The sequence below is a fragment of the Geospiza fortis genome, unplaced genomic scaffold (assembly GCF_000277835.1).
Source record: "Geospiza fortis unplaced genomic scaffold, GeoFor_1.0 scaffold11, whole genome shotgun sequence".
NCBI classification, from domain to species: domain Eukaryota; kingdom Metazoa; phylum Chordata; class Aves; order Passeriformes; family Thraupidae; genus Geospiza; species Geospiza fortis.
In genome coordinates, this window is record NW_005054304.1 from 4,595,814 (window position 1) to 4,620,015 (window position 24,202).

The 24,202-nt window shown below is 41.6% G+C and overlaps 1 protein-coding gene across 2 annotated transcripts; it reads left to right on the forward strand.

Annotated features, from left to right (window-relative positions):
• The first annotated feature begins 1,744 nt into the window (after window positions 1-1,744).
• LIN54 (lin-54 DREAM MuvB core complex component) lies at window positions 1,745-23,443 on the forward strand. 2 transcript variants are annotated; one of them, XM_031066378.1, is made up of 13 exons: window positions 1,745-2,479; window positions 8,024-8,144; window positions 10,816-10,961; window positions 12,435-12,590; window positions 14,813-15,029; window positions 15,731-15,804; window positions 15,956-16,153; window positions 17,781-17,872; window positions 19,057-19,128; window positions 21,419-21,521; window positions 21,715-21,852; window positions 22,567-22,769; window positions 23,080-23,443. In XM_031066378.1, exons 1-13 carry the CDS (start codon window positions 1,781-1,783, stop codon window positions 23,279-23,281), a joined length of 2,421 nt encoding a protein of 806 aa, XP_030922238.1. In that variant the 5' UTR covers window positions 1,745-1,780; the 3' UTR covers window positions 23,282-23,443. The 2 variants fall into 2 exon arrangements, with proteins under 2 accessions (XP_030922238.1, XP_014167417.1); XM_014311942.2 differs by lacking the exons at window positions 8,024-8,144; window positions 10,816-10,961; window positions 12,435-12,590 and having other exon boundaries at window positions 1,749-2,479.
• Window positions 23,444-24,202: the final 759 nt, after the last annotated feature.

The window sequence follows — 24,202 nt, forward strand, 5'->3', positions numbered from 1 at the left end:
CTATCTGAGCCACAAGCCTTTGCAAGTTGCTGAGGTTACAGTCAAGTGATACAGCTCAGAAGAAGACCTAGTGACCTTAACACGTGCTGTCTTCAAAAACAGTCTACTTTTAAGTAATCATCTGTGCAGTTAACCTATTTGACTTTAAGGCAGCAATATGATCCTCTTACTAATGTGTCCCTCAGAGGTGGCTGTTTTGTCTAGGGCTGCTTACCAGGGCTGGCATCACTCTGCAGGCATTACTGGGGGACAAATGCTTTCCACTGGAGGTATTTCTGGCAGTGACATCAGATAACTTTGTATCTTTAAATGCCTGCCAGTAAGTGAGCTGTGAGTTTGACTGTCAGTGCAGTTCTTTCAGAGCTCAGGCTTCTTGAGTGTCAGGGCAGCTTGGTCTGGCTGGCACTCTGAGGTGAGGGGCGTCAGAGTGGCACCCTTGGCAATCAGGGAGGCCAGGACTGCTCCAGCATAGTCTCTGGAGCTCAGCATGGAAACCATGTAATTCTAGCAGGGCTTTTTCCCCCAGTCCTTCCACCTTGTGGGTGAAATGCAGCTGTTCTGTAGTTAGCTGCTCTACAAAACGGGCCCACAACAACTCCAGAGGAAATCATGTCACCCCCGCATTTGGTCAATGTTTTCACTGGCATGCTTCCTCATGAATTAGTATTAAAACTCAGCTCTGCTTTCCCTAGCAAGTAGGAAACAGAATTTGCAAGGATTTTGTCCCCTTGAGCTTATAATTAGTACTCAGGAGCATGTAGGCAGACCCACTGGTGTGCTCACCCATCCGAGGCCCAAGTGTGCTCATGGCGTCAGCAAGTGCAGAAAATGCCTTAGGGAGCTGATCTGTTTTCAGACTCTTGACACTGATACAGCTTTAGGGGAATGGTACAGTGTGGCCATTTCCAGCAATGTCTGTAAGGTTTCTCAAGTGGAAGTGACTCTGGTTTTGAATCTCACTGCAGGGGTTCGTTTAATATATAATTTGGGTGCTCTTAAAAATTCCTTTTATTTTTCATATGGTGTGTTATTTGTTTTGTGTTTAGAACATCTTTCAAATCAATCATGAATTTGTGTGTTATATTCTCTAGTGATTATTGAAGTAAAAAAATTTCTGAGCTCTTCTTTTCATAGCCAGCATCAAGGGATTATCTCTTCATCTTGTGAGTGGCAGGGCTTTGGCTTGATCTTATGATAGGTGGCTGTTGATTGACCTTTTGAGGTTGTTTAAGTCCATCACTAAACAGTCATTTGTTTTTCTGAGATTTCCAAAATAAAAATTTGGCGAGAATGTTACGTCTGGTACGGATAACAAGTCTCTTGAGCAAGATAACCTGGTAATCAATGTTGGCATGTATGAAAATACATCATCATCTATTAGATTTCTTTAAAGCTGTTTAACTCTTGCTTTACACTTTGGTGAGTTTAAATGTCTGTGCCCATATTTTCAGAGGGGAAACACTGCTTCTTTGTGTACTTTGGTGTGAAGAGTGGACTGGTAATGCCTTTATTTTACTTCAGCGAATAATATTGTAAAGGTTTGATGTAAGTTATTACTGAGACTAAATTCAGCTTGGTGTGTTACATTTTGATGACAGATTTTTTTCCCATGATAACCCTCCTGTGCATGCACAATACTTTCAGTCTGAAAAAAATCGACTGTATTTTCTTCTTTGGTAATATTATTCATAAAGCTTTGAAAATATGTATTTTCTGGAAGCCAATAACTTTTTAAAATATTGCAGTACCTGCTCCGGCCATCACTGCCACAGCTACTAAAATGGAGGTGGTTTCAGCAGAAGTGAACAGCTTGCTCCCTGAGGAAATCATGGACACCGGCATAACTCTGGTGGAGGACGACAGCATCGAGGCTGTTATCGTGTCGTCGCCCATGGGAGGAGAGTCCATTCCCATGGAAACAGAACTGGAAGAAATAGTGAACATAAGCACCACCAGCTCCTCCTCAGCCACGACCACAGCCACAGTCACCACGGAATCGGTTCCTGCACCCAGCAGCCACTCGGGAGATGCAGCACTGACCACCACCACAACCCCAAGCCCTGATGTGAATGCAGCTGTAAAGCCTGCCTTTCCAGGTGGCCTCCATAAACTTGGTGCTCAGACCCCTGTCACTATCTCAGCTAATCAGATTATTCTGAACAAGGCCACTGATATTAAAATAGGCAGTCAGAGTATTAAACCAGACGGGCAAAAGCTGATTGTAACAACTTTGGGCAAGTCTGGCCAGCCTATTGTTTTAGCATTACCCCACAGCCAGCTCCCGCAGTCGCAGAAGGCCGTGTCCCAAGCCCAGGCTGGAGACTCCAAGGTACAAGGCCAGCAGATCAAAGTTGTCATTGGAGGTCGGTCGGAAGTGAAACCTGTTGTGGGTGTCTCAGCTTTGACGCAGGGGAGTCAGCTGATAAACACTGCGGCCCAGCCCTCTGTCTTGCAGTCCCAGCAAGTAAAAACAGTACAGGTAAAATGAGTTATGCTGATGAAACATCTTCAAACCAGTTCTGTTGCTGCAATTGTTGTCTGTTTCCTGCACTGATTGACACACTGTTGCTTTCAACCTTTGCATTTATTCTTTGTATTTAAAAAATACAATGCTGCTCTTAGCCCATGCTTTCATCTGTGGATGTGTTTGCCATTTTATGCTGTTTGCCTCTAGCTACTGTCTAGAAACTTAGGGTTTGCCTCAGAGAAAGTGAACTATTCAGTAGATTGAAGATAATTTTCTCATTATTTTCATTTTATAAAAATAAATTCTACATACTTTCAGGAAGAGTGAATTCAACTTTATGTGCCTGTTGTTGTTTATTCAAAGCATACACTCCTTTATGGAAGAGTAACTTCTGCCTATTACATTCAGTTTATTTAAACAAACTCTCTGAAAAAACTTCTAGCATCCAAAAAAGAACAGAAGGGTGTATCTTGTCTGCCTCAAATCTAGTTATCTAAAGCTGAACATTCAAGGTTTTGTTCCCAATCTCTGGCATGGATCTTGAGATATTTGAAACCACAGAGAATCTGCTTGGATCTGAAAATGTGTTGAAAAGACTTGGGTTATGACCCAAAGGGTCTGATTCTCATCTATTATGTGGCAGAATAAATGTGAGTGACTTCCTTCTTCCTTTCTGCAGTGAGGCAGAAATAATAAAAAATAAGACTTCTTAAAGTGAAGGACAAGTAGAACTCAATGCAGGGTATGATGGAAAAATATTTATTTTACTGTCTAAATAAAATGAGAAATTAAACTCTTAAGTATGCTGTTAAAAATAATCAGCTGCACATAAAAATGACAAAGTTTAAAGAACTTTATTAGCCAAATGTTCCTTGATTAGTGTTTCATGGCAGGTGAATAAGATCAATTCTGAATATTTTCTTTAAAGTTGCAGATGATTCCTTCACCAATTCCTACTACTTTTTGTTGCTACATCATACCTGGAAACATATTTAATAATGACCATTTGAAACATAAATGATTGGCACTATAGTTTTTAAGAAAGTCTCTGCTCAGCAGTCGTAGGAACATTTAAGAGTGGATCAGTTCCTGTTATTTGGCTTCATTATTCACTGCCAAGTGACAGGTACAGGAAACTGGGGAAAACGACATAGCTGTGATGTGGTTTTTCCTTGCATGAGATGATTTGTGCTGTCAGTGACTGAAATCAGTGGCTTTGCCATCAACCCCTTCAGTTTGCCATTGGGAATTCCACACTTTTCCTTAGCAGAAGCTCTTACTAATGGACTTGCATCCGTTTTTAAATCTAGTTAATTGCAGTTTGGGTCAATTTGTTTTGTTGTGGTTTCTTTTTGTTAAGCCATTGGTTCCCTTTGCAAAACAGATTGAATTGTTAGCACTTGGCATTCCTTTTTGTCCACAAGGCGAGGAAGAAGTAGAAATGAAAAGCAAGAAGACAAGGTTAGCACCTGATACTGCAGGGGAAATTATCACGTTAGCACTTCATAGACAATGCTTTTCCCTGCAGAAAATTTCTGAAGTGTCAGAGTGACATGAGGCTGGGTGAGAGAAGTCTGGCTCTACTCTACCCTGAATGACAAGGGAGGTAACTCACACCTCGAGTCCCTGTCTTAGAAAATGAAGTGATTCTTTTACCCCATCGCCCTGAACGAGCCCCTTAATCTTTCAATGAGTGGAAAAGGAGGCTGTGAATGCCTCCCTGACTCCCCATGAGTCTCCTGTAATTTATCTCTTGTGAATCAGCTATTTCAGATGGAGGGCAGCACAAGACTGACTTGGTGCTGAGAATGAACTGGTGCAGATTAGATGACAAAGAGCTCTTATCAGTTCTTGTGGTCACTACCATAAAGGCTTTGTATATCGTTAGAGAAACTCAATTGCCTTGACATCTAATCTAATCTTGTAATCTAATTGTGATAGTTGAAGTCTCAGCACCCGAGGCATAATTGGTAGGGTTCAGCAAAATGTTTATTGGAATTTGACTCCTCCTCTGCTTACAGTTCTGGATGTATGAGACTGTGAGGTGTTAAGTGTGGCAGGGCCTTTGGCCTCATCTATATCCAGAGGTTAATTACTGTCCTTACAGCAGCTTGTCCTGATTTAGCTGAAACTGGTGCCACAAATATGTGGGAAAAAACTGCTGGGCAAGTACATCTGCTTTCAGCCTGTGGCTCCTGCCTGCCTATGGCCATAAAGGTGGTGGTGTGCCTGCTGCTCTGCTGCTTTAGTCCAGGTTTATGAAGCAGGAATTTGGCCTTGCACATGACTCTGAGCCAGATGTCCAGACATATCACCATGGCTGCTGTTAAGTCTGCCTTGTGCTTGTTTTGTGTGGTAACTGGCTCTGGTTTTAACAGTGTCCATAGCATAGTTGCTACCATGGCAAGGCAGCTGCTGTGGCTTTATTTCATAATTGAAAAGGGACCTTGTGCACTCCCTAACCTCAAACTCCCATTCCTAGCTCAGTTTCTTCATCTCTGAAGTTAAAGTGTTCTTTTCTATTTCTAGAGTCCCTGATTTTTCATGCTATGCCAAATATAAATGACACAGAGAGTGGGTAGATGGACAGGCTCCCAACAGGTCATTTAGGGAGTGGATTTATAGCTCCTTTGTGGTAGCTGACTGTGGATATCCAGCAGTAAATGTGAGTTATGAGTGTGCCTGTATGAATAGAACAGAGTCTGAGCACAAAGTCCAGCCATGTATGAACTTGCTAGTTCATCTTTAGTGAAGAGTGTTTAGGAAGACTGAACTTGACCCTTGAAGTCAAGCTGCCTGCAGGGAAATCTCTTGCCTTCTGTAGGGGAAGGAAGGCTGGTGTGTGCTCCTAAATATAATAACATTGCTACAGAAGAGCTTGTTGCTCCAGGGAATATATTTGCAGTCTAACTCAAAGTAACTTGCAGAGGGCATGCTTAGCTTACATGGGCAGGGGGATAATGCTAAGCTCCTTGTGATCAGTACAGGCTATGGCAGAGTGCTCCAGAGAACTTGTCCATTCTGAAGTATCAAAGGGGCATCTTGATTATTTCCTCTGGCTTCTCCAGTCTTTACTGAAATGGGCAGCGAGTTTCCCAGTGGTGCCAAGAAGCTTCTCCCTGGTGGCTGGGGTTATCCAGTGCCATAAACCTCAGAAATGCTTGCTTGGCAGCAGGTAGGGCCAAGGGTGCTGTTCCTCATTTATAACCAACCACATTTGTCTTGCTGTTTCCTAAGCCCTGAGGGGATTCACTTGTTTATTAGACCTCCCTCTTTGTAGACAAACAGTTCACCTAAAAAGCAGGGCAGAATTTATTTGAGGAGGATACTGCAAGTTGAGTATGAGGGAAGCAGGGCTACATGTGTTGACCTGTTATTTTAGAATTTTTAAGTTTTTTTCTGAAATACTTTGTGTTAATGGTCAGTAGTATTTTACACACATTCATGTAAGTCATTTAAGCACATTTATTGACTGTTAGTGGGAAACAACTGTGTTATAGAGCTGGCTGTTCCTGCTAAGTGCTCATCATGTTCTGAGCCAGACTTAGCTCTCACTTCAGAAAAAAAGCAATAACAATCGAGTTGCAATAATACCTTATGGCAAGGTAAGGTTAATTTAAAACAGAAATCTCAAATCAAGCAGATGAAAGGTGTAGAATTGATCCTAAATTAAAGCGTGTCCAAGCTGAGAAAAAAAAATTACAGATAAAATGCCTGCTCATCTATCAGCTGTATATGTGCTAAGATAATTGAATCATTGAAATTTAAAAATGGCTTTGAGTTAAATTTGTGAGCAGGGCTGTGAATGAAGCTTCCTTCTTCAAACAACTTATGTTTCAAAGTTTTAGTTAATGTATTTCCAAAAAGAACAGGTTTATTTCTCCTCTGTTTCATTTTAAAGCCTTGACAATTGTATATGCCCCATAAATCACCTACTGTGCCTGAGGAGCAGCATATTTGTTCTGAGATGGAGGTTTCCTCTGAGGAGCACTTGTAGGTTCCTGTGGAGCAGCATGTGGCTTCCTTTAAATGAGATCCATTCTCTGGTGGTGCCTGGTGTCAGAGCTGCTCCTTGCTGGCTTCCCTGGCCAGGTGTACCTTGGGCACACAGAGGTGCCCTTGGCTTTCCACAGCAGCCTGGAGGGCTCCAATGCCATAGCAGAGGGAGTTCCAGCTTCCCTGGCTGTGCCATGACTGTGCTGCTGGGAGCTGGGGCAGCCTCATGTGTGCTTTTTGTGGAGCAACTGAGGAATTTGTTATGTGCTGCTGAATACTTTGTATGTTTTTGCCTTACGTGGTTTTAAAAAAGGTGTTTTCAGGCAACAAATTCTATAGATAGGGTTTTGTGGAGGAAACCATAACTTCCAGCCTACTCAGTTGCTTCATTTGAGCATTTGTAACTGTCTCAGGCTGTCGAAAGTAGCTGTCAGCTCTGTATCACATCAGGAAGATTTCTGATTTAGCTGCTTGAGTAAGAAAAGTGGCTCTGTGCCCTTGAGAGGTGGCTCCCCACGTGGATGTTAATGTGGTGCCTCTCTGATATTGCTGGAGTTGAAGGCTGGTGCCCACGGGATGTGGTGGAGGGAGAGGCAGGATGTGCCTCACCTGTGGGGTGGGCAGATGTAAGGGCTTCAGGAAATGTGAGCATACAGCCTTCCAGCCTGCTCACATAGACTCAGGCCACATCCACAGGCAGCCCCTGCAGTCAGCAGGTTAAAAGTCTTTGGAAAAAGTCAGCCTCCAAATTGAACTATTCACTAGCTGGGTGCCAATGTATAAAAAAATGCAACTGGTAATTAACTTCTCACAGTGTGGAAGGGGAGAAAAATCTTCTTTAAAACTTTTAAGACTATATACTCCTGCTTATGAAGATCTCAAGCTGAAGTGATCTGTCATTGAATTGCTGTACATGTTCTTGGTCCAGCTGTGTTTTCGGAGACTGGATTGCAATAAGAAAATAGATCCCCTTATACCTGGAGGTGGCCATCTGATTTGTTCTTGGCTAGTGAGTACTCAAAACTTACAGGCACTGATGATCCATGTGCTTTGGGAACTGTTGCAGAAAACATTTTCCCCATTTGCAAAACAAGTGTGCTGCTATGTCAAAATGGTCAAGAGATGTTTCAGAGCAGTAGTGGTCATATTTAAATCACTGGGGACAAGTTTTGTCCTGGTTGGCTGGAAAAGAAGTGACTTCGTTTAAAGCTTTGAAAACTGAGAGTTGTGCATTTAATTTTGACATTTTTATGTAGACCAACCACACATAAGAAATAATTTCAGCATCTTGAAGATGAGATTTTGCACAGAGAGCTATCTTCTGAAAAAGCTGAGAGGGATTTGGCTATCCTACTTTGGCAGCTGGCATTCTGAAGTGTCAAGGATAATCTCCTAGTTTTTTCCATAAGGAGAAGTGGAGATGAAATGCAAGATATACAGTTATTCTTCTAATTATGTGTGCAAGTATTGCCCTTTTTATTTTTTAATGTACTTAACAATACAATAATTTAGATCCAAAATGCTCAAGTTACTTTAGATCTTTTTTCCTCCATCTTTTAGATTGCGAAGAAGACTCGAACCCCAACTTCTGGCCCGGTGATCACCAAGCTGATATTTGCAAAACCAATCAATAGCAAAGCTGTTACAGGGCAGACCACTCAAGTGTCACCAGTCATTGCAGGTTGTACTACTTTGACTTGTTTTGCTTTGCCATTTTTTTAAAGGCTTTTCAAAGAAATGGTAATTGTAGAAATTCTTCTGTCTCAACACTTTTACTGTAGTTTCTGTCAAAGTACCTCAAGCAACTGAAAAAAAAATCAGAAAACTTTTTTGGTAGAAGCAGATAAATGCAGTTGTTGGTACCTTTATGCTCATTTAGAATAATCTTGGTAATTGCAGAGTTGCTTTTACTGCAAGATACTTTTACTTCATGGATTTTGGGGAGGAGAAAAAAATATCCCAGAGCCACAGAAAAGATTACTTGATGAACAGAAAGTATTTTCAGACACATTTTATAAATACACAGGAGGAAAGGGAGACACATGCTTCTGTATTACTTTAATCTGCTTAGAGTTGGACTTAAATATAATACATGCAAGTAACAGAAAAAGTGTTTGAATGAAGAAAGTGAATAAAGCTGTGTTGTTTTTGTTAAGTTGCTCACCTACTTCAAAAATAACCATCACAGAAGTGTCTAGGAAAGTAATTAAGGCAAATAACAAATGGTCTTTCCCTTTGGAAAACAACTCTATATATCCTTATAAAAAAGAAAAGCTGAGGTGACCACAGCAGACAACAGAACAACAGCAAAAGCACCAACGAAATTAAAGAAAAAACCACAGTGTAATACCTTGTTTATAATGGCAGTGTATCTGTTGCTAAACATATTAGGCATCTGATTTTTCTGAAAAAGACAAATGTAGGAAGCTGGATTTGTCGTTAGAGCTTTGAAGGATGTCTAACTGTTTACAGATTTATCAGTCTAAGTAGGCCTAAAATCTCTCCCAGGTATTTAAACAAATTTGTCAAGTCTTTACAGCACTGGGACTTGAGCTGTTTTTAAGAAGGATGCAACTGTCTCCTGTATTCAGAACACTGAGAGATGCCAGCAAATGGCACAGAGCTGGAACATAATCTTTTTCTTGAGTTGGCAGGCTGCCTGCAGCCTGATGTGTTTCAGGTGAAAGAGGAATTCCCCGTCCCACTCTCCAGTTTGTCCCCTTTCTCAAATTCCCTGTAAGAATTTGACTTGTAATATAGACCTGTAAGAAGATTGCTATGTTTATAAATACTTGAATTAAGTTGTTTTTGTGTTTAAAAAACAATCCAACCAAACAAAAAACCCAACCCAAAAACATTAAAAATTACTTGCAGTTTTTAAATCAGTATTTTGAAAAATCATCTGTGCCTGAGCCATCACTAAAACTATCACTGGGGGAGGTAAAGTTGCTTCATTAATTGAGAGGGAAATCTTTAAATATTGGTTTTTCCCTCACCATTTCAATCAGCCAGCACAGCTTGCCAGCTTCTCAAAGCTGGCATCACTTTAGAGAAGGTGTAACGTTTGTGTTTTGATTTTTTATGCACATTTTCATGAATCTGATCAATATTTCTAATTGCCTGGAAATTCCTGCAAGCTGAAGTGGAAGCTGTAATCTTGAAAGACTTGTCAGTATAAGCTACCATATTCTCTTTGGAAGCTGATGCCAAGGAGGAGATGTAGTGAGAAGAGGAAAGCTGTCACCAAGAAAATAACTCAAAGGATTGAAACCTCTAGATGGTGAAATTCCCCCCAGACTGACATTCTTCAGGTTGCATGTGGCTTTAGCAGCTACTGGCAGCTATCTGTGCTGTTAGTTAGACTGCACTGAAGTGGTGATTTTAGAGCACACAGACTTCAGAGGAAATCAGCTTGCCATGAGGATAGTGCTTTTTCTTGTTAGTTCCAGTTGACTTTAATTGTTATGCCACCAGTTGATTTTGGATGGAAAAGTTATGCTGGTATTTGTTTGTTTCTTATTTTTATAAATGTAGTACAAGAGAATGGGTGACAGAAGCTATGACAGAAATGAGTCTGAACCAAAGTGGAGCAGAGGAAAGCTCAGTGGTCAAGCATTCTTTGGAAAGAAACTTAGGAAGTATGGAAAAAAAGATCTGTTTTCCATTCTGGGAGTTTGCAATATTCCTGAAACTGATGTCATGGTGTGGAGCTGCTGTTTTTGATGTTTACTCTTTGGCATTGTAAAAAGAGAGAGCGTATATGACACACACATGAAAACATGGGTGGTAGTGTGACTAAAAACTGTTAGGCAGTGAAAGAGGCAACCATCAACAGAGAAAAGAAAAAACCCAAAAACCTCAGAGCTGATTGTAGACAGACCAAACGTCTTTTTCTTGGTCACTGTAACTCAGCTGGTGTTTGATGGCTGAGGTTTCAAAGGAAGTAGTCCCCCACCAATGCTCAGTTTTTCTGTGCACTGGCAGCAGCCCAGGGCTTTCCCAGGAAGCTGCTAGCTGGCTGGGGGGGTGTATGTGGTGCAGGTGTACTGGAGGGCTCTGCTCCCCTGGATGCTGTCCTGGCTGTCAACAATTGTCAGCTGAATGGCACAGAAAGCTCAATGTGCATTTTGGCTCTTTTTTAAAGCCTGAGCAAACTGTCTTTTTCTTTGTAATAGCAGCAATTATTTTCTTCTTTGTTGCTAAATCTAAATTAAAGAATGCCAGTGTCCTTCCTGTCAGGTCATACGCTCTCAGAAGTAGGGATAAATTGCACAAATGGCAGGGAAAACTTTGCTTTAAAAGTGACTGTGACCAGGGATAACTGGAGCTGATGCTATCTTCATTGTTTATAGGTAGGGTTTTTTCACAGTCTGCTCCAGGGACACCACCAAAGACAATAACCATCTCTGAGAGTGGAGTCATTGGATCATCTTTGAGTACAACAGCCCAACAGACACCGAATAAAATAGCTATCTCACCACTCAAATCCCCCAATAAGGTAAGGACCTGTTCTGGCTGCAGCCTTCTATCCCTCCCGCACAGTGGTCTGAATGGAGCTCTCTGTATCTTTGCTACAAACTGTTTATTATCTCTCCAGACATAATAAACATGTCTCCGGAGTCCATGAAAATATCTCCAGAGTCTCCATTTTGCATCACAATGCTCTGTGGTAATGCCCTAATTTAGATTTTTTTCAACTGGTTCCCTTACTATGGTTTTAAGCAGATATGCATTACGGCATAGTTTCCCATTCCTGTCATTTTTTGCCATTCCCTAAGCATTGATTCTGAGAGCAGCTGTTCCCTCTTAGCCAAGCACTCGGACTATTTTTAATGCCTTCATAAAACATCACCAGGCTGTTCAAGAGGAGACCTCCATAATATTAATAGGTCAGCACTTAGTAACCATTACTGCTACTGCACAGGCAATTTAGTCTTCCCTGATCGCTTGTGAAGTAAATGAGATTTGCAGTGGTCTTTGCACAGAGCTGGAGATTGGCACAGGTCAAGGTGACACTTGTGTTTCAGATTTGATAATTGTCTTGAGAAGAGGAATATTGCTGAAGAAAGAGAGACAGAGGGACAAGATGCACAGTGCAGGCAAACTAAAATATCATGACTAAAAAGCAAATTAGGAATAAAGAATTATCTTGGTTTGGCTATGCTTCAGTGTTGTAATGTTATACAGATGGAGTTAAAGACTTGTGTTTGACAATTATTAGTAAGAGAAGCAACATAAATAAGTTAAGTTTTATTCTAAAGTTACTTTTTTAACTAGGAGTGAGTGCAAAAAGACTCTTTAGGGTTACATCTTGAATTTACTGTTGATAAGCAATTCTAAGTATCTGATTTTTCTTAAAACATAAGGAAGTTGAGAACAAAAAGTAGAAAACCAGTCTTGGAAGGGGTGTGGTTATATAGTGTTTATAAACACTGCACTCTGCAGAAATGTGGTCAGAAGACTGGATCTCTGGGAAACTGCAGTGTAGATTTGAAAGCACTGATGTTCTTATACTTTGAGTGAATCAATAGTGTGAGGTGAGAATTTTCTTTTCTTTTGAACAGCTTTTCTTTAAAATTCCTATTTATGATGAAATAGTCATTGTACCAATTATGACGTCTTTATTTAGAAGATCCCTCTTGACAATCCTCAGGCTTTAATGGGATAATTTCCTTTTAAAAAATCCAACAAAACAAGTGAAAACAACCCCTTACTCCCATCCAGATGCTGTGCTAGGTTTCTGCAGGAGCCTGTTGGTGCTGGAAACCAGTGATGCCTTCAAGTTCCTAAGGGCTCTCTTTTTTGTTGTTACAGCTGGACCCGTGTGAGTTGTGGTTAAATGCAGGACCCTTGTTCACAGAAAGAGTTCTGTTCTGGTGGAGAGCTGTGCTGTCCTGAGGAGGGGAATGTGTATGTACAGGGTCCTGTATCCTGCACAGAGGTTTAAACTGCTTTTTGTTTTGCCAAGCAGCTAACAGTGGTGTCAGTGGCCTCCCAGCCTCCCAGCTCCCCCCAGAAGACGGTGGGCGTCCCACTGAATGTAGCATTAGGACAGCAGATCCTCACAGTGCAGCAGTCAGCACCCTCCTCCCCTGGGAAGGCTATAGTCAACCACACAACCACCCAGGTACAGACTGACTTTCCTTTGTCTTCTGCTGTGTCTGTGTCATTGCTTGCTGGGAACTGCAGTGTTGGAGCACGGCTTGGCAGCCGTCTGTCCACCGGTGTTCTTAGGATGGTGTTGCTTAGGAACTGGCAGAAGTAATGCCCCAAGGAGTGTATACTGACTTCTTCAGTTGAGGGGTGCAAACCAGTGCAAGCCCATACAATCTGCGCTGTTAGAAAGTAGCTTTCCAGCCTGGAAAGCCCCACTTGGTGCAAATTCTTGTTTCTGTGTACTGAATCTCCCAAGTCACATGAAGAACTCTGTGACACGAGGAGGAGTTCTTCGGATGGTTCTCTCTCTTCTGCCAATGTTTCTATGCCACTGCCTAGGGCTGCTTTCCAGGTATTTCTGAGGTTTGCAGCAGTGGAGGTCACATTCACAGAACCAGAAATTATTTATTTCCTATGTCTCATTTCTAGAAAAATGGGCTTTTCCATAATAGCTTTTATAAATGGTTTTGCATTAATGAATCACAAGACAAAACAGACCTTTCTTACAAGTGACAGTTTTTGCTGTTTTCATCTTTTGTGATCTTAGGTAAATTTTTTTCTATCACAATATCTGTACTCTTGTCGTGGTAAACATGAAGGGATGTGAATGGGTGTAAATATATCCAGAGTATGGATATAGCAGAGAGTGGACGCACATGTACAGCATGAGACCAGAGACTCAGACAGATTTTCCCAGTCTTATCTTACTGATACAAGAAATAATTGGAATGCTGATACGGGAATATGGACACCATAGAGATTTGAACTGGTTTTTTCTCCAGGCAAAACTGCCTTCTGAAATAGTTCTTAAAAGGTTAAGTCTCTCTAATGCAAGCACCCTAAGTGAGAAAATGGAGATGTCTGTGGGAGTTCTGTTGCAAAGCTATCTGACACAACACAAGGGCTTCACCTGCCTTCACTGGGCTCAAGAGCATGCCTTTAGAAGAACTGTCCCTTGAATTTTATGATTTTCCCAGCTGTCCTTGGATAGCAGCTGCTCATTTGTGTGCTAGAGAGAACTGGTCTCCCTTTGACAATGTCTGTGACTATATTTGCACATAGTGCTTATTTTGATGCTCTGGCTTGTTAAAGTATAAAATGTCCTAAGAAAAATAAAAAATCCCAAGAAAACACCTTTTAGAAGATCAGGCTTGTTTTTCTAGTAAAATGTGTGCAAACTGAGGTTTCATTCATATAGTTGCTGAAAGCTGGGCAGCTGGGAAAATGTTCTCATAAGAATTCATATCATACTGACAACCAAGTGTAATATTTAAACTTGATGTCAAGGACAATATGCTTTATACCAATAGTAAAAGATACTGAGAATAAAAAGCTGAGCTCAAAAAAAGTTAAATGGAAGGAGAAAATGGAAGTAATCAAGGTTTGAGGCTGAGCAAGTCTGGGAAAAGAGGCTGTTATCAAACTAGTAGACTCATGAATGTGTATAAATGAAATAAAACTTTCTTGTTATTAGTTTGTAGTATGAGAAAAGTTGGAAAGATGAACTTTTGCAAATTCCAGATGTAAGGTAGCACAGGTCTGCTGAGCTCCCTTTCTTTCAGCATTTTGCCTTTTTTCTTAATGAATTTGTTTTGCTACTCCTCATTGTTCTTGCTTCTTTCATTTCTCAGCTTGTACTCTTTCTGATGTCCTTCAGCTATGGATTCTGTTCCCTTTTCCTCTCAAGGGTTGCACAGTGATTTCTGTGGATTAATTACAAACTGTCTTAACAGGACATATCTGTACACACACAGATAAATTATGATGCAGTCCAGACATACTGTTCTGCAAGTTCTTACCATCTGCTTTTAATAGTAGGAATATTTCTATGTTTGGTTGTTTGATTGTGGAAGACAAACTGAGCCATATTCTCTGTAGTCACTGGAAATAGTTTTGGCAGATGTTGTATCTTGTGAAGTGGCCTGAGTCACCCTACTCATATAAATACTAGTTTACTCTGGTGTTTAGTGTAGAGCATTGAAAATGGAACTGACTTTGCTCTGAGGTGTTGAGAGGCATTTAATCTCTTTGCATCTGTTCTACTTTTGAAAGCAAAAAGAGGGTAACTGTCTTCCCTCTCAAGGGTACAAATGGTATGCTAGAGTTGCTCACTAACAAATTGTGAAATAAACATATTGATGTTCTCTCTGCCTTTGTACAAGTAACTTTGTGCTGTCTGTGTTGGCTTAACAGGCTGTGAAATCAGCAGTGCAGACCATTACTGTAGGAGGAGTGGGTACATCTCAATTTAAGACAATTATTCCCTTGGCAACTGCACCCAATGTTCAGCAGATTCAGGTACCTGGAAGCAAGTTCCATTATGTCAGACTCGTTACTGCCACAACAGCCAGTAGTTCAACCCAATCTGCCAGTCAAAATCCCAGTACGAATACTCAGCCTCTGCAACAGGGTAAGTGCTGCTGGTGACATTGTCTGAAGCCTCTGTTGGGTTTTACTTTCATGTTTGTTCTGTAATGATTAAAATTAATACATAACAGAGGTCTGTGAAGACTGACAAATGTACTTGGTTTTGTGGTAAGACTTCCATGAATTCCATATTCTGCTGCTACCTCTGGTCTGTATGTGAAAATGCTCCTTTGTGTCAAATTGCTCTGTAGTTGGGCTTGAATCCTGGGAGCATTTTAGGTTGCTTTTCCCTAGTTGACCAAATTTGTGGGTGGTTTATGGCCTCTCACATCTTCTCTATATGAAGAGCATGAAGGCAGGACAGCCCACAAGCACATTGCCAAGATTCCTGTAACATGAAGATCCTTCCATGTAAATTGCTTTGGAAGTGTCCGGTATTTTTGCTGGTTTCTGTCCATGCTTTCCAGGGGGGTGATGGAATAAAAGATTTCAAAGGGAAAAGAGATGTAAGGGAAATTCATTGTCCAGAGGAGGTCTGCACCCTGACTGGTTTTTTAACGTGTTTTGCTGTGAAATGTGTGCTAAAGACCTGTTTACAAAGGTGTTGGCATGCAACACTTGGGTCTAGACGTGAGTTACAGTGCTAAGTACCTCTGTGTTATGCACATGTGACAGTCTGAAGGGCTGAACTGTGGATTTGGAGTGACTAACACACATTCATGTGGTGTTGTTTCTTGACCCCAGCGAAGCCCGTGGTGGTGAACGCGACCCCCGTGCGGATGTCCGTTCCCATAGTGCCAGCACAGACTGTGAAACAGGTGAGTTGGGTTTAAGTCATGTAATAGTCCTGACTGGTTTGGCTGGACAGAAAAAAGTCTGCTTCCAGCTCTGTAAAGAACTGTTCTACTAATCAAAGTGTGTACTGAATGACTGAAACACTGATTTCATAAAGAGCTCTTTTCTCTCCAGGTGGTGCCCAAACCAATCAACTCAACTTCTCAAATAGTCACTACCAGTCAGCCCCAACAAAGACTTATCATGCCAGCCACTCCACTGCCACAGATCCAGCCCAACCTCACCAACCTCCCCCCAGGCACTGTGCTGGCACCAGCCCCTGGCACAGGAAATGTTGGCTATGCAGTCCTTCCAGCTCAGTATGTCACACAGGTATGGCCTTTCCCAGAGATGGTTATGCAAATGTTGCCCTTGTGGAATATTCTGCCTTTCTCTTAAAGGTTTCTGCTCTGTGACTGCCACCTGACACTGAGGCAACAGTTTCTTTTAGGGATCCTTGGCAGAATGATGATGGCACTTTAATTTCAATCTTGGTTGCAATTAAAGCTTTGTTTTCTCAAATGAATTTTTATTAGCATAATAGCACAGCATTTCTGTAAGCAGAATCAGTGTAGTGCAATTTTGAGTAGTGTACAGAATTTACAATGCCAACTTACTCAAATCACCTAGATCTCAACTTGGAATTTCTAATCACCTAGACCCTGCATATTGGGTCAGATCTTGATACACAGTTTGCTTCATCACTTTAGCAATCATAACCTAGACTTGAAAATCATATGAAAGAGTACAAGTCACTTAGGACTTGGAACAGCTTGATTTTATAACTGCTCTGTGTGCTGTTACACTTCCCTGCTCCCTGACAGTCACCACCACCTGGTTGTCTGGGTGCCTGAGACTTCCATGGCCTGGTGCCCAGGAATCCTGAGACCTGTAGTGAGGGGAAGAAGAAATCCTATTGGTTTGTCTGCTTGGTTCACAGGACCTTCAGGGCCTGATGATGAGGAGAAAGGGTGCATATATGTGACCTGCTTGGTCACAGAGAATGGCTGTCTTCATTATAAAATGGTGTTAGTTAATGCTAAGCACATTGTCAGAAGCAGCTGGTACCAGTCACCCAGCTGAGGCCTAGGGATTAGTTTTTTGCTCTTTGCCAGGATCTGACCAGGATGAAAAGAGAATAAATGAAATGTTCTGCTGAAAGCTGAAGTTTGTAGAAACAAAGACTCTGATAGCTCCTGGCATTACTGGTACCAGACTGGTTTCTGGTTGCCTTTTGGTTTTGTCACAGTTGTAGTTTGACCCTGAAGATTGTTACTGTGTCCTTCTCATCTAGTTCTGCAAATTATACTTGAAACTAGCATCTGTTGGACCTCTCCTCTGAGGTTTATGTTCCAGTCACAACTTGTCCCCGTTTGCCTGGCCTCAGTAGCTTTATATCTTGCCATGTGCCAATATGTCTCCAGAACCTGTCCCAGCAGGAGCAAACAGCTGCTTCTACGTAATGCTAAAGAAGGTAGCCCGGAGCAGTGTTGTTTGGCAGGTTCTTATGAGATTTTGGTTTTTTAATGTGAAAAATAAGTGGTGGGTTCAGGTATGCAGAGGAGTTGGAATGCAAACCATTTTGCTTACTTTCATAGTAAGTGGCTTGTATATAGAGGAAGCTACTAATTTGTTCAGGAAGTGATTCTGCTGCATTAGGGGGAAAATGAGCATGTTTTTAGGAACAGGAGCTGTTTGTGGTCTGAACATTTCTGTGTGTTATCCCTGTCATCTGTATGGATCTAGACACTGTGACAGACAACAAAAAATACAATATAAAATAGTATTTTTATGCTAAGTATGGAGGCAGGAAGTTGCCACCTGGTCCAAGTTCTAGAAGCGTCTAAAAGTGTTCTTAGAAGCAAGTTATTTTTGTAGCAATATCTGGAAAGCTAATTTAAATACATCCTCTTGTTTATAATTTCTTTCATGTCAGGCATTAACCTTTTTGTTTTGTTAGCTCCAACAGTCATCCTATGTATCCATAGCAAGCAACACTGGTTTCACAGGGACATCCAGTGTCCAGTCCCAGGCACGGCTGCCATTTAATGGGTAAGAGTTCTGGAAAAAAATCCCAAAACCTGTAGAATAGGCTGCTTGAATAAGCATGAGGTCTTGGAGTTTGGTTTGGGGAATTCTCAAGTCTGCTGTGGTGTGATTATTACCTCTGACTGAAGGGTGTGGATCTCTCTGACATTTGAGCCAGTCTCTTGATCAAAGCTGTGTTTTCCTTTCTGTTTTTTGAGTTCATGTAGCAGGAAGTTGACCTGAAAGCTCCCTGTTGCTCTTTTTATTTACAACAGCACCTGTGAGCTACAGGCCTCAACTATTTCTCAACATTGCTGCAGAGAGGTTCTGGACAACATATAAGCTAGATGCTTAACACATGCAGAAATTCAGCCAAACAGCAAAATGGATCCTGATAGGAGGCTTTGGGTTTTTTCAGTCTTCCATTTTTCCTTTAAGGATGAAAATAACAGCTACCATATATTATTTTCCCTTTGCCAATCCAGCAGGCTTAGCTGTTCTGCACAGTCCTTTTGTGTTACTGTTTGCTGGACATTGTGAACATGAAGTTGCTTTTTGTTGCTGCAACCTCAACTGATGCAAACTAATCCCAAATCCAGATGCAGCTATTCAAATGAATGGGTTTGATTTAATCTCCCTGGTATTACGTGCAGAAATTGCTGGATAGGGATAGAACAAATCTCATCAGATATGATTAGTGTCACAAAATCCAAGTCTTAGGAGCAGTTAAAGACTGTGTCCACTGCAGAATTTATCTGAAAACTGAATACTGTGGTTTGGCTTGCTTTCCCATTATTCCAGAGGGGGTATTTTTTTTTTGTTTTCTTGCATTGTTTTAATTCCAAGTAGAACAGAAGAAAAGGCACAATAATGTTGTGTGAATTTTGGTTGGATCTGATCCCACTGCACTTGAAGGGATTCTGGGGAAGTTTTCCCTGACTCCAGTTTTTTAGTTATGCTTCCTCTAGCTTTAAAGCCTAATTTCTACTTCAGGCGTGCATCCAAATTTGCAGCAAATAATCTATCTCTTTCTGGGCTGGAAAGGCACTATTTATAACAGTTACTTAAACACAGTCAGCCAAAAACCTAATGCAACGGGGATAGAAAGATTCTTTTTTAAAGTTTTTATTATGAGCTGTTTACATGAATTTAAAATAGGAAGAAACTGATAAAACTGTGTGTATATAAATGCCCTTTTCTCCCCCCAGAATAATTTCTTCTGAGTCTGCAAACCGCCCCAGGAAGCCTTGCAATTGTACTAAGTCTCTGTGTTTGAAATTGTAAGTATAGCTTGGTACAGTTTCTTTCTTTTAAGCCTTATTTTTAACATCACAAACGTGCACCAAGTATCATAATATAAAGGTTTTAAGTACGTCAGAAATTTTATATCTAGATGTTGATTTAAGGTGGATATTGGTGGAGATGTTGCAGAGCCTGTGTCATTTTGCAGCTCCTGTGAGCTATATGGACCATAACATATAAAATGGTCTAATTTTGCATTATGTACCTTATTGCATGGTGAAGCCAATTCAACTCAGCAGCTCTGGTTGCCTTGTTGGTACCATGAGTGAAATGGTATCTCATGGTATCATTTGTGGGAATTTACTGTACTTTGGTGAAGTGCATCAGTAATACCATGCTAGATCAAATACTTCAGAAAAATTGGACTGTGTATATTTTATTAAAGGATTGAATAGACAAGTGATTCTTCGCTGATAGGTCTACCTCTTGCTTATTCATGAGATATTGTGCTGTTCCTTTCCATGTATTTGTAAGAATTTGACATAAAAGCATTTGGAGCTGAGGAGAGTTTCTTCACCTTGATCAGAGTCAGTTTACTGATATTTCTGGGACAGGAATGGGAGGAGATACTGAAATTCATCTGTGGTTCCCTGAATCCTAGACAATGAAGAGGAAATCAGGGGTGTGGTACTTGAAAGGGAAGTGATGCAATGGCATCTGAACCCAAGTTAAGTTTGTTTAAACTCTTAAGCTTGGGTGTCTTTTTGTGTAGTGCACCCACCTCTGTATGGGGAGGTGTGCCCTATGTTTTCTAGTCTCAGACCTCTCTGTTGCATAGCAGGAAGATGTGTAGCTGTTTTCCAGATATTTTGTATACATGACTGACCTCACACTGCCCCAATGTATGTTAGAGGTGTAGGGGTTAGGTTTTGGTGCCTGAATGTGCCCTAGAAATGCTGGGAGAGGAATGTCATCAGTGGGAATAATTTGCACCTTCAGAATACTCTTAGGAAGAAACTGTTCTTGTAAATCACTGATGTTATCTGTTCTGGGCATTGGTGCAGGGCAGATGGTTAATTCTCTCTGGCACAGGTGCTTTCTCACTATTAAAACCTTTTTTGTCTGGAGGGGAACTTATTTTTTCCCAAATGCTCATGTAAGGTAGGCACATAGCCTATTCTACTAAGAAGTCAACTCAGTTAAGTTATTTGCTCTGGATTGATGCTGGCCCTGGTTCTTTTGGAAACCAGGACTATTCTACCACTGAATTTTAAAAAAGAAAGGAGAACTATTTCAGGTTGTAAAAGCTTTTGATTTAGTTTGTCTCTGGGACCATTCAAGATGCTAAAAATCTCCAAAATCCAGTTCAACCTGATGAAGGGTTGCAGTGGGCTCCAGGGCAGCCCTAATCTAGTTTATGTCGTGCTAGGCTGAGCAAGGCACAGAAAGCCAGTTTAGCAATGGATTTAGGCTCCAAAAAATGACCATACACCCCCAGCAGTTTTTAGCTATTAGCTGGAGGTGGTCCTGGAAGTTTTGAAACATGCTGGAGTTTGTTGTGGCCTAAAGCCATGTTTGAGCTGGGAATGAATGTGGTATTGCCATGTTTTAGATCTGTGAGTCTGTGGATCGGTGAGATGTTGTTTTTGACGGGAGGCACCAGAGATATATAAGAGGCATGGCAACATGATTGGCTTTCCTTGTCCATGTTTTGCTGCTTTTTGTCCATATATGTGTCCCTTTTTAAAGTCTGCTTTATCTTCATTCAGATCCTTCCCCTGATTACCTGTGCTTTGAAGTCTGAGATGTACCAATTGTTATCCCTTTTCTATTCTTCCATCCCAGCTCAAGGGCAAAACTAACAAAATAAAAGCTCCTTGTTGGGTTAGTTTGCCTGTTAACTCCTACTCCAATTGCTTGCCTTTTGTTTTGGCTCTATGGGGGCTCCTGGCTTGGACTGACTGGGTCAGGAGCTCGCTGTGAGGTGGCTGCAGCAGACTGGCCCTCAGTATGTGGGTGACCCAAAAGTCACTCTCAGGAAAAGTCTCATTAGCTTCTCTGGCTGCTTGAGGGACCTGTACTATGTGATGAGCTCAGGGGACACCCTTGAGCTCCTCCTGTGTCTTTAGAGCAGCTAGACTTGCACTAGAGGATTTTGGCTCTGCAGTGAGGTTGGTACTGCTTGTGTGTGTGGAGTTGAGCATAGAGTGACCCTTACCCATATTGGTGCCAGAGCAGGAACTTCTGGTACTGCAGTGTGGGAGTCAATACTCACACACCAATGTAATGATCAATATTTACAAATGCCTTCTGCATCTTCTGTTTCAGGTATTGTGACTGTTTTGCAAATGGTGAATTCTGCAATAACTGCAACTGTACAAATTGTTATAACAACCTGGACCATGAAAATGATAGGCAAAAAGCAATAAAGGTGAGGGGCCTCTTCCCCTGCCCCTTGGGATCAAAGTCATTTAGTTTCTTTTTTCTGAAGCTCCAGAGTGGGGCAGAGTGGGTGTATAATGCCCTGATCTCCTCCCACATGTGCAAGGCTTAAGTTCTTTTATTGCACCTCTAAATTCTGCTCCCTGCATGCAATGACTGACCCTTTGGGTCTGCGTTGACAGGCCTGCCTGGACAGAAACCCTGAAGCCTTCAAGCCCAAAATAGGGAAAGGAAAGGAAGGAGAATCAGATCGGAGGCACAGCAAAGGGTGTAACTGTAAGCGCTCGGGATGTCTCAAAAACTACTGCGAATGTTATGAGGTATGAAGCATTATCTCACTTGAAAAATAGTAGCTTTTCCCCTTTAGTGTAGTGACTTCTCTCTTTTGCTTTGTCTCTTCCTTGTATTGCTACAATATTTTCTCTTCTGTTTCCATTCCTGTAATGTTACCTCTTCTCCCATAAGTTTGCACATAGAAAGCCATGTACATGGAAAAATTGGTTGCTACTGTTCTGTAATTTTAATGTTAAACAATTTAGCAACTTTGAACTTGGGCTTGGATTTGTTCTTTACTGAATAGCACCATATCCTAAAGAAATCTACTGTACCAAGTCCCTAGGAGGAGTTGGAGCAGCATCCCACAGATGCTGTGGGATAGAATGTGTCTGTGGAATTCAAAAGCAGGAGTTGTTACTTCATCTGCTAACTGATCAGTCTATGGATGTAGAGACAGTGTAGAGAAAGACTGCCCTTTCTCAAAACTCAGCTGTCTAAATTACACCTGAAACTGGAGGTTGATGAAGAAAGGGCTGAGTGGGAAACCACTTATTTACATTTTATGCTCTATGATTTGATTGAAGTATACATCTGGGACATCGCAACTTGAGGTAAGAATTTAGAGAGAAGACTACTACTTGGGAGTTTGCTGTAGTGGTTAGCTGGTACGAGATTAAAATAAGATCTTTTTGTTGTGGTTTCTCATAAGGGGAGTCAAACTTGCAACAAGTTTCTTATGTTTTGTTTGTTTCTTTCAGGCAAAAATCATGTGTTCTTCCATATGCAAATGCATTGGCTGTAAAAATTTTGAAGAAAGCCCGGAGCGAAAGACATTGATGCATTTAGCAGATGCTGCAGAGGTCAGGGTGCAGCAGCAGACTGCTGCAAAGACCAAGTTATCTTCCCAGATCTCAGACTTGCTGACAAGGCCAACACCAGCACTCAGCAGTGGTGGTGGGAAGTAAGTTAATGCTGCACCCTCTTTGAGTTGTTTTTGATGTGTGTGACAGGAATGTCCCTGACATCTCTGAGTTTTGTCTGTGTAAGGGGGGAGCAGTCAGGTGAATGGAACACTTTGTTCCTGTAACAGTAGGGATTCTGACCCACCAGTTCCTTTGGCTGTTAACTGAGGCTTATTCACTATCTCAGGGCTCTTGGAAGCAATGGGACAGATGACATCTCATCAGCCCTCGGACCAAAAAGTTGCCAGCCCTGCAGTTAGGTGCCTTGTGTGTTTTTGCAGACACTAAGTGGACGTTCCTTTGTTTCAGGCTGCCCTTCACGTTTGTCACCAAGGAGGTGGCCGATGCAACCTGTGAGTGCCTCCTGGCACAGGCAGAGCAGGCGGAGAAGACGGGCAAGTCCAAAGCTGCAGCAGAGCGCATGATCCTGGAGGAGTTTGGACGCTGTCTGATGAGGGTTATCAGCTCTGCAGGGAAGTCCAAAGGTGACCCTTGTGCCATGAACTGCTGACTCGTGCACATGAGCCACAATGAAGCGGACTGAACAGAACACTTAAGGCACAAGGACACTTTGGTTTAGCATAAAGGATGAATTTAATAATATTTGTTAATTTGGTGCTTGTTGTAAATTGACCCATGTAAGATTGAAACAAGAAATTCTTTTATAACAAGATGTAGAACCTTTTAAATCTTAGCTAAATCCTCTTCTATGTCAGACAATGCCTAAAAGTCAGTTCTTCTCCCCAATGTACAGCTTTTACCCTGGGTTTCTTAAACATTAGATGTGTTCTCCACTTTCCCCCAGAATAATTGTCTGAAGGGCATATATAAATTATTATAATATATATTATTTACAGTGTATGGATTTGCATACTGTGCATACAGGAAAACACAGGTGATGTCAACAGCCAGGTCATACTTTTGCTGACAGGCCTGTAATATGGAGGTACCAGTGTATCCAAGATAATTCTGAAAGGAAATAGGTAGAAATAAGCATCTTAATGGAAGGTAGTACTTGTATTTAGGACCTGACACAGCATGTCCCTGAAGTGCATGGAGCACTGTGAGATGCATAGGCAATAATACAGAGGGGTTGCTTGCAGATACAGCACTGAGCAAGTGGTGGAGAATGTTTCTGGAGCAGGGCCCAAGGAGTATAGAGGTGAATGGCATTACAGGGAATTTTTGATAGGAATGAGGCAGAGTGCTCAGGTGTTTCTTAAGCTGGAACTTGAAGGCTAAGAGAGTGGCCTGTCCTCAGCAGTGAGGAAGAGCAGGCACGCCACAATGCCAGGCTGTCTGCCCAGCGTAGTGTTACCTAAGTGTGTAGCAGATTGATGCTGTTGTTTGGATGAAGCTTGGTTTTTCAGAGGTCTGCAGCAGCCTGATCCCTCACTGGAAGTAGGGCTGTGCAGTCCCCTGTGTTTTCTAG

Excerpts from the sequence above, each read along its gene's own strand:
- LIN54 (XM_031066378.1), top strand. The coding sequence starts at position 1,781 with ATGGAGGTGGTTTCAGCAGAAGTGAACAGCTTGCTCCCTGAGGAAATC. Across the intron at positions 12,591-14,812 it reads TCAACCACACAACCACCCAG|GCTGTGAAATCAGCAGTGCA; the intron begins GTACAGACTGAC and ends TTGGCTTAACAG. Across the intron at positions 15,805-15,955 it reads CAGCACAGACTGTGAAACAG|GTGGTGCCCAAACCAATCAA; the intron begins GTGAGTTGGGTT and ends TTTTCTCTCCAG.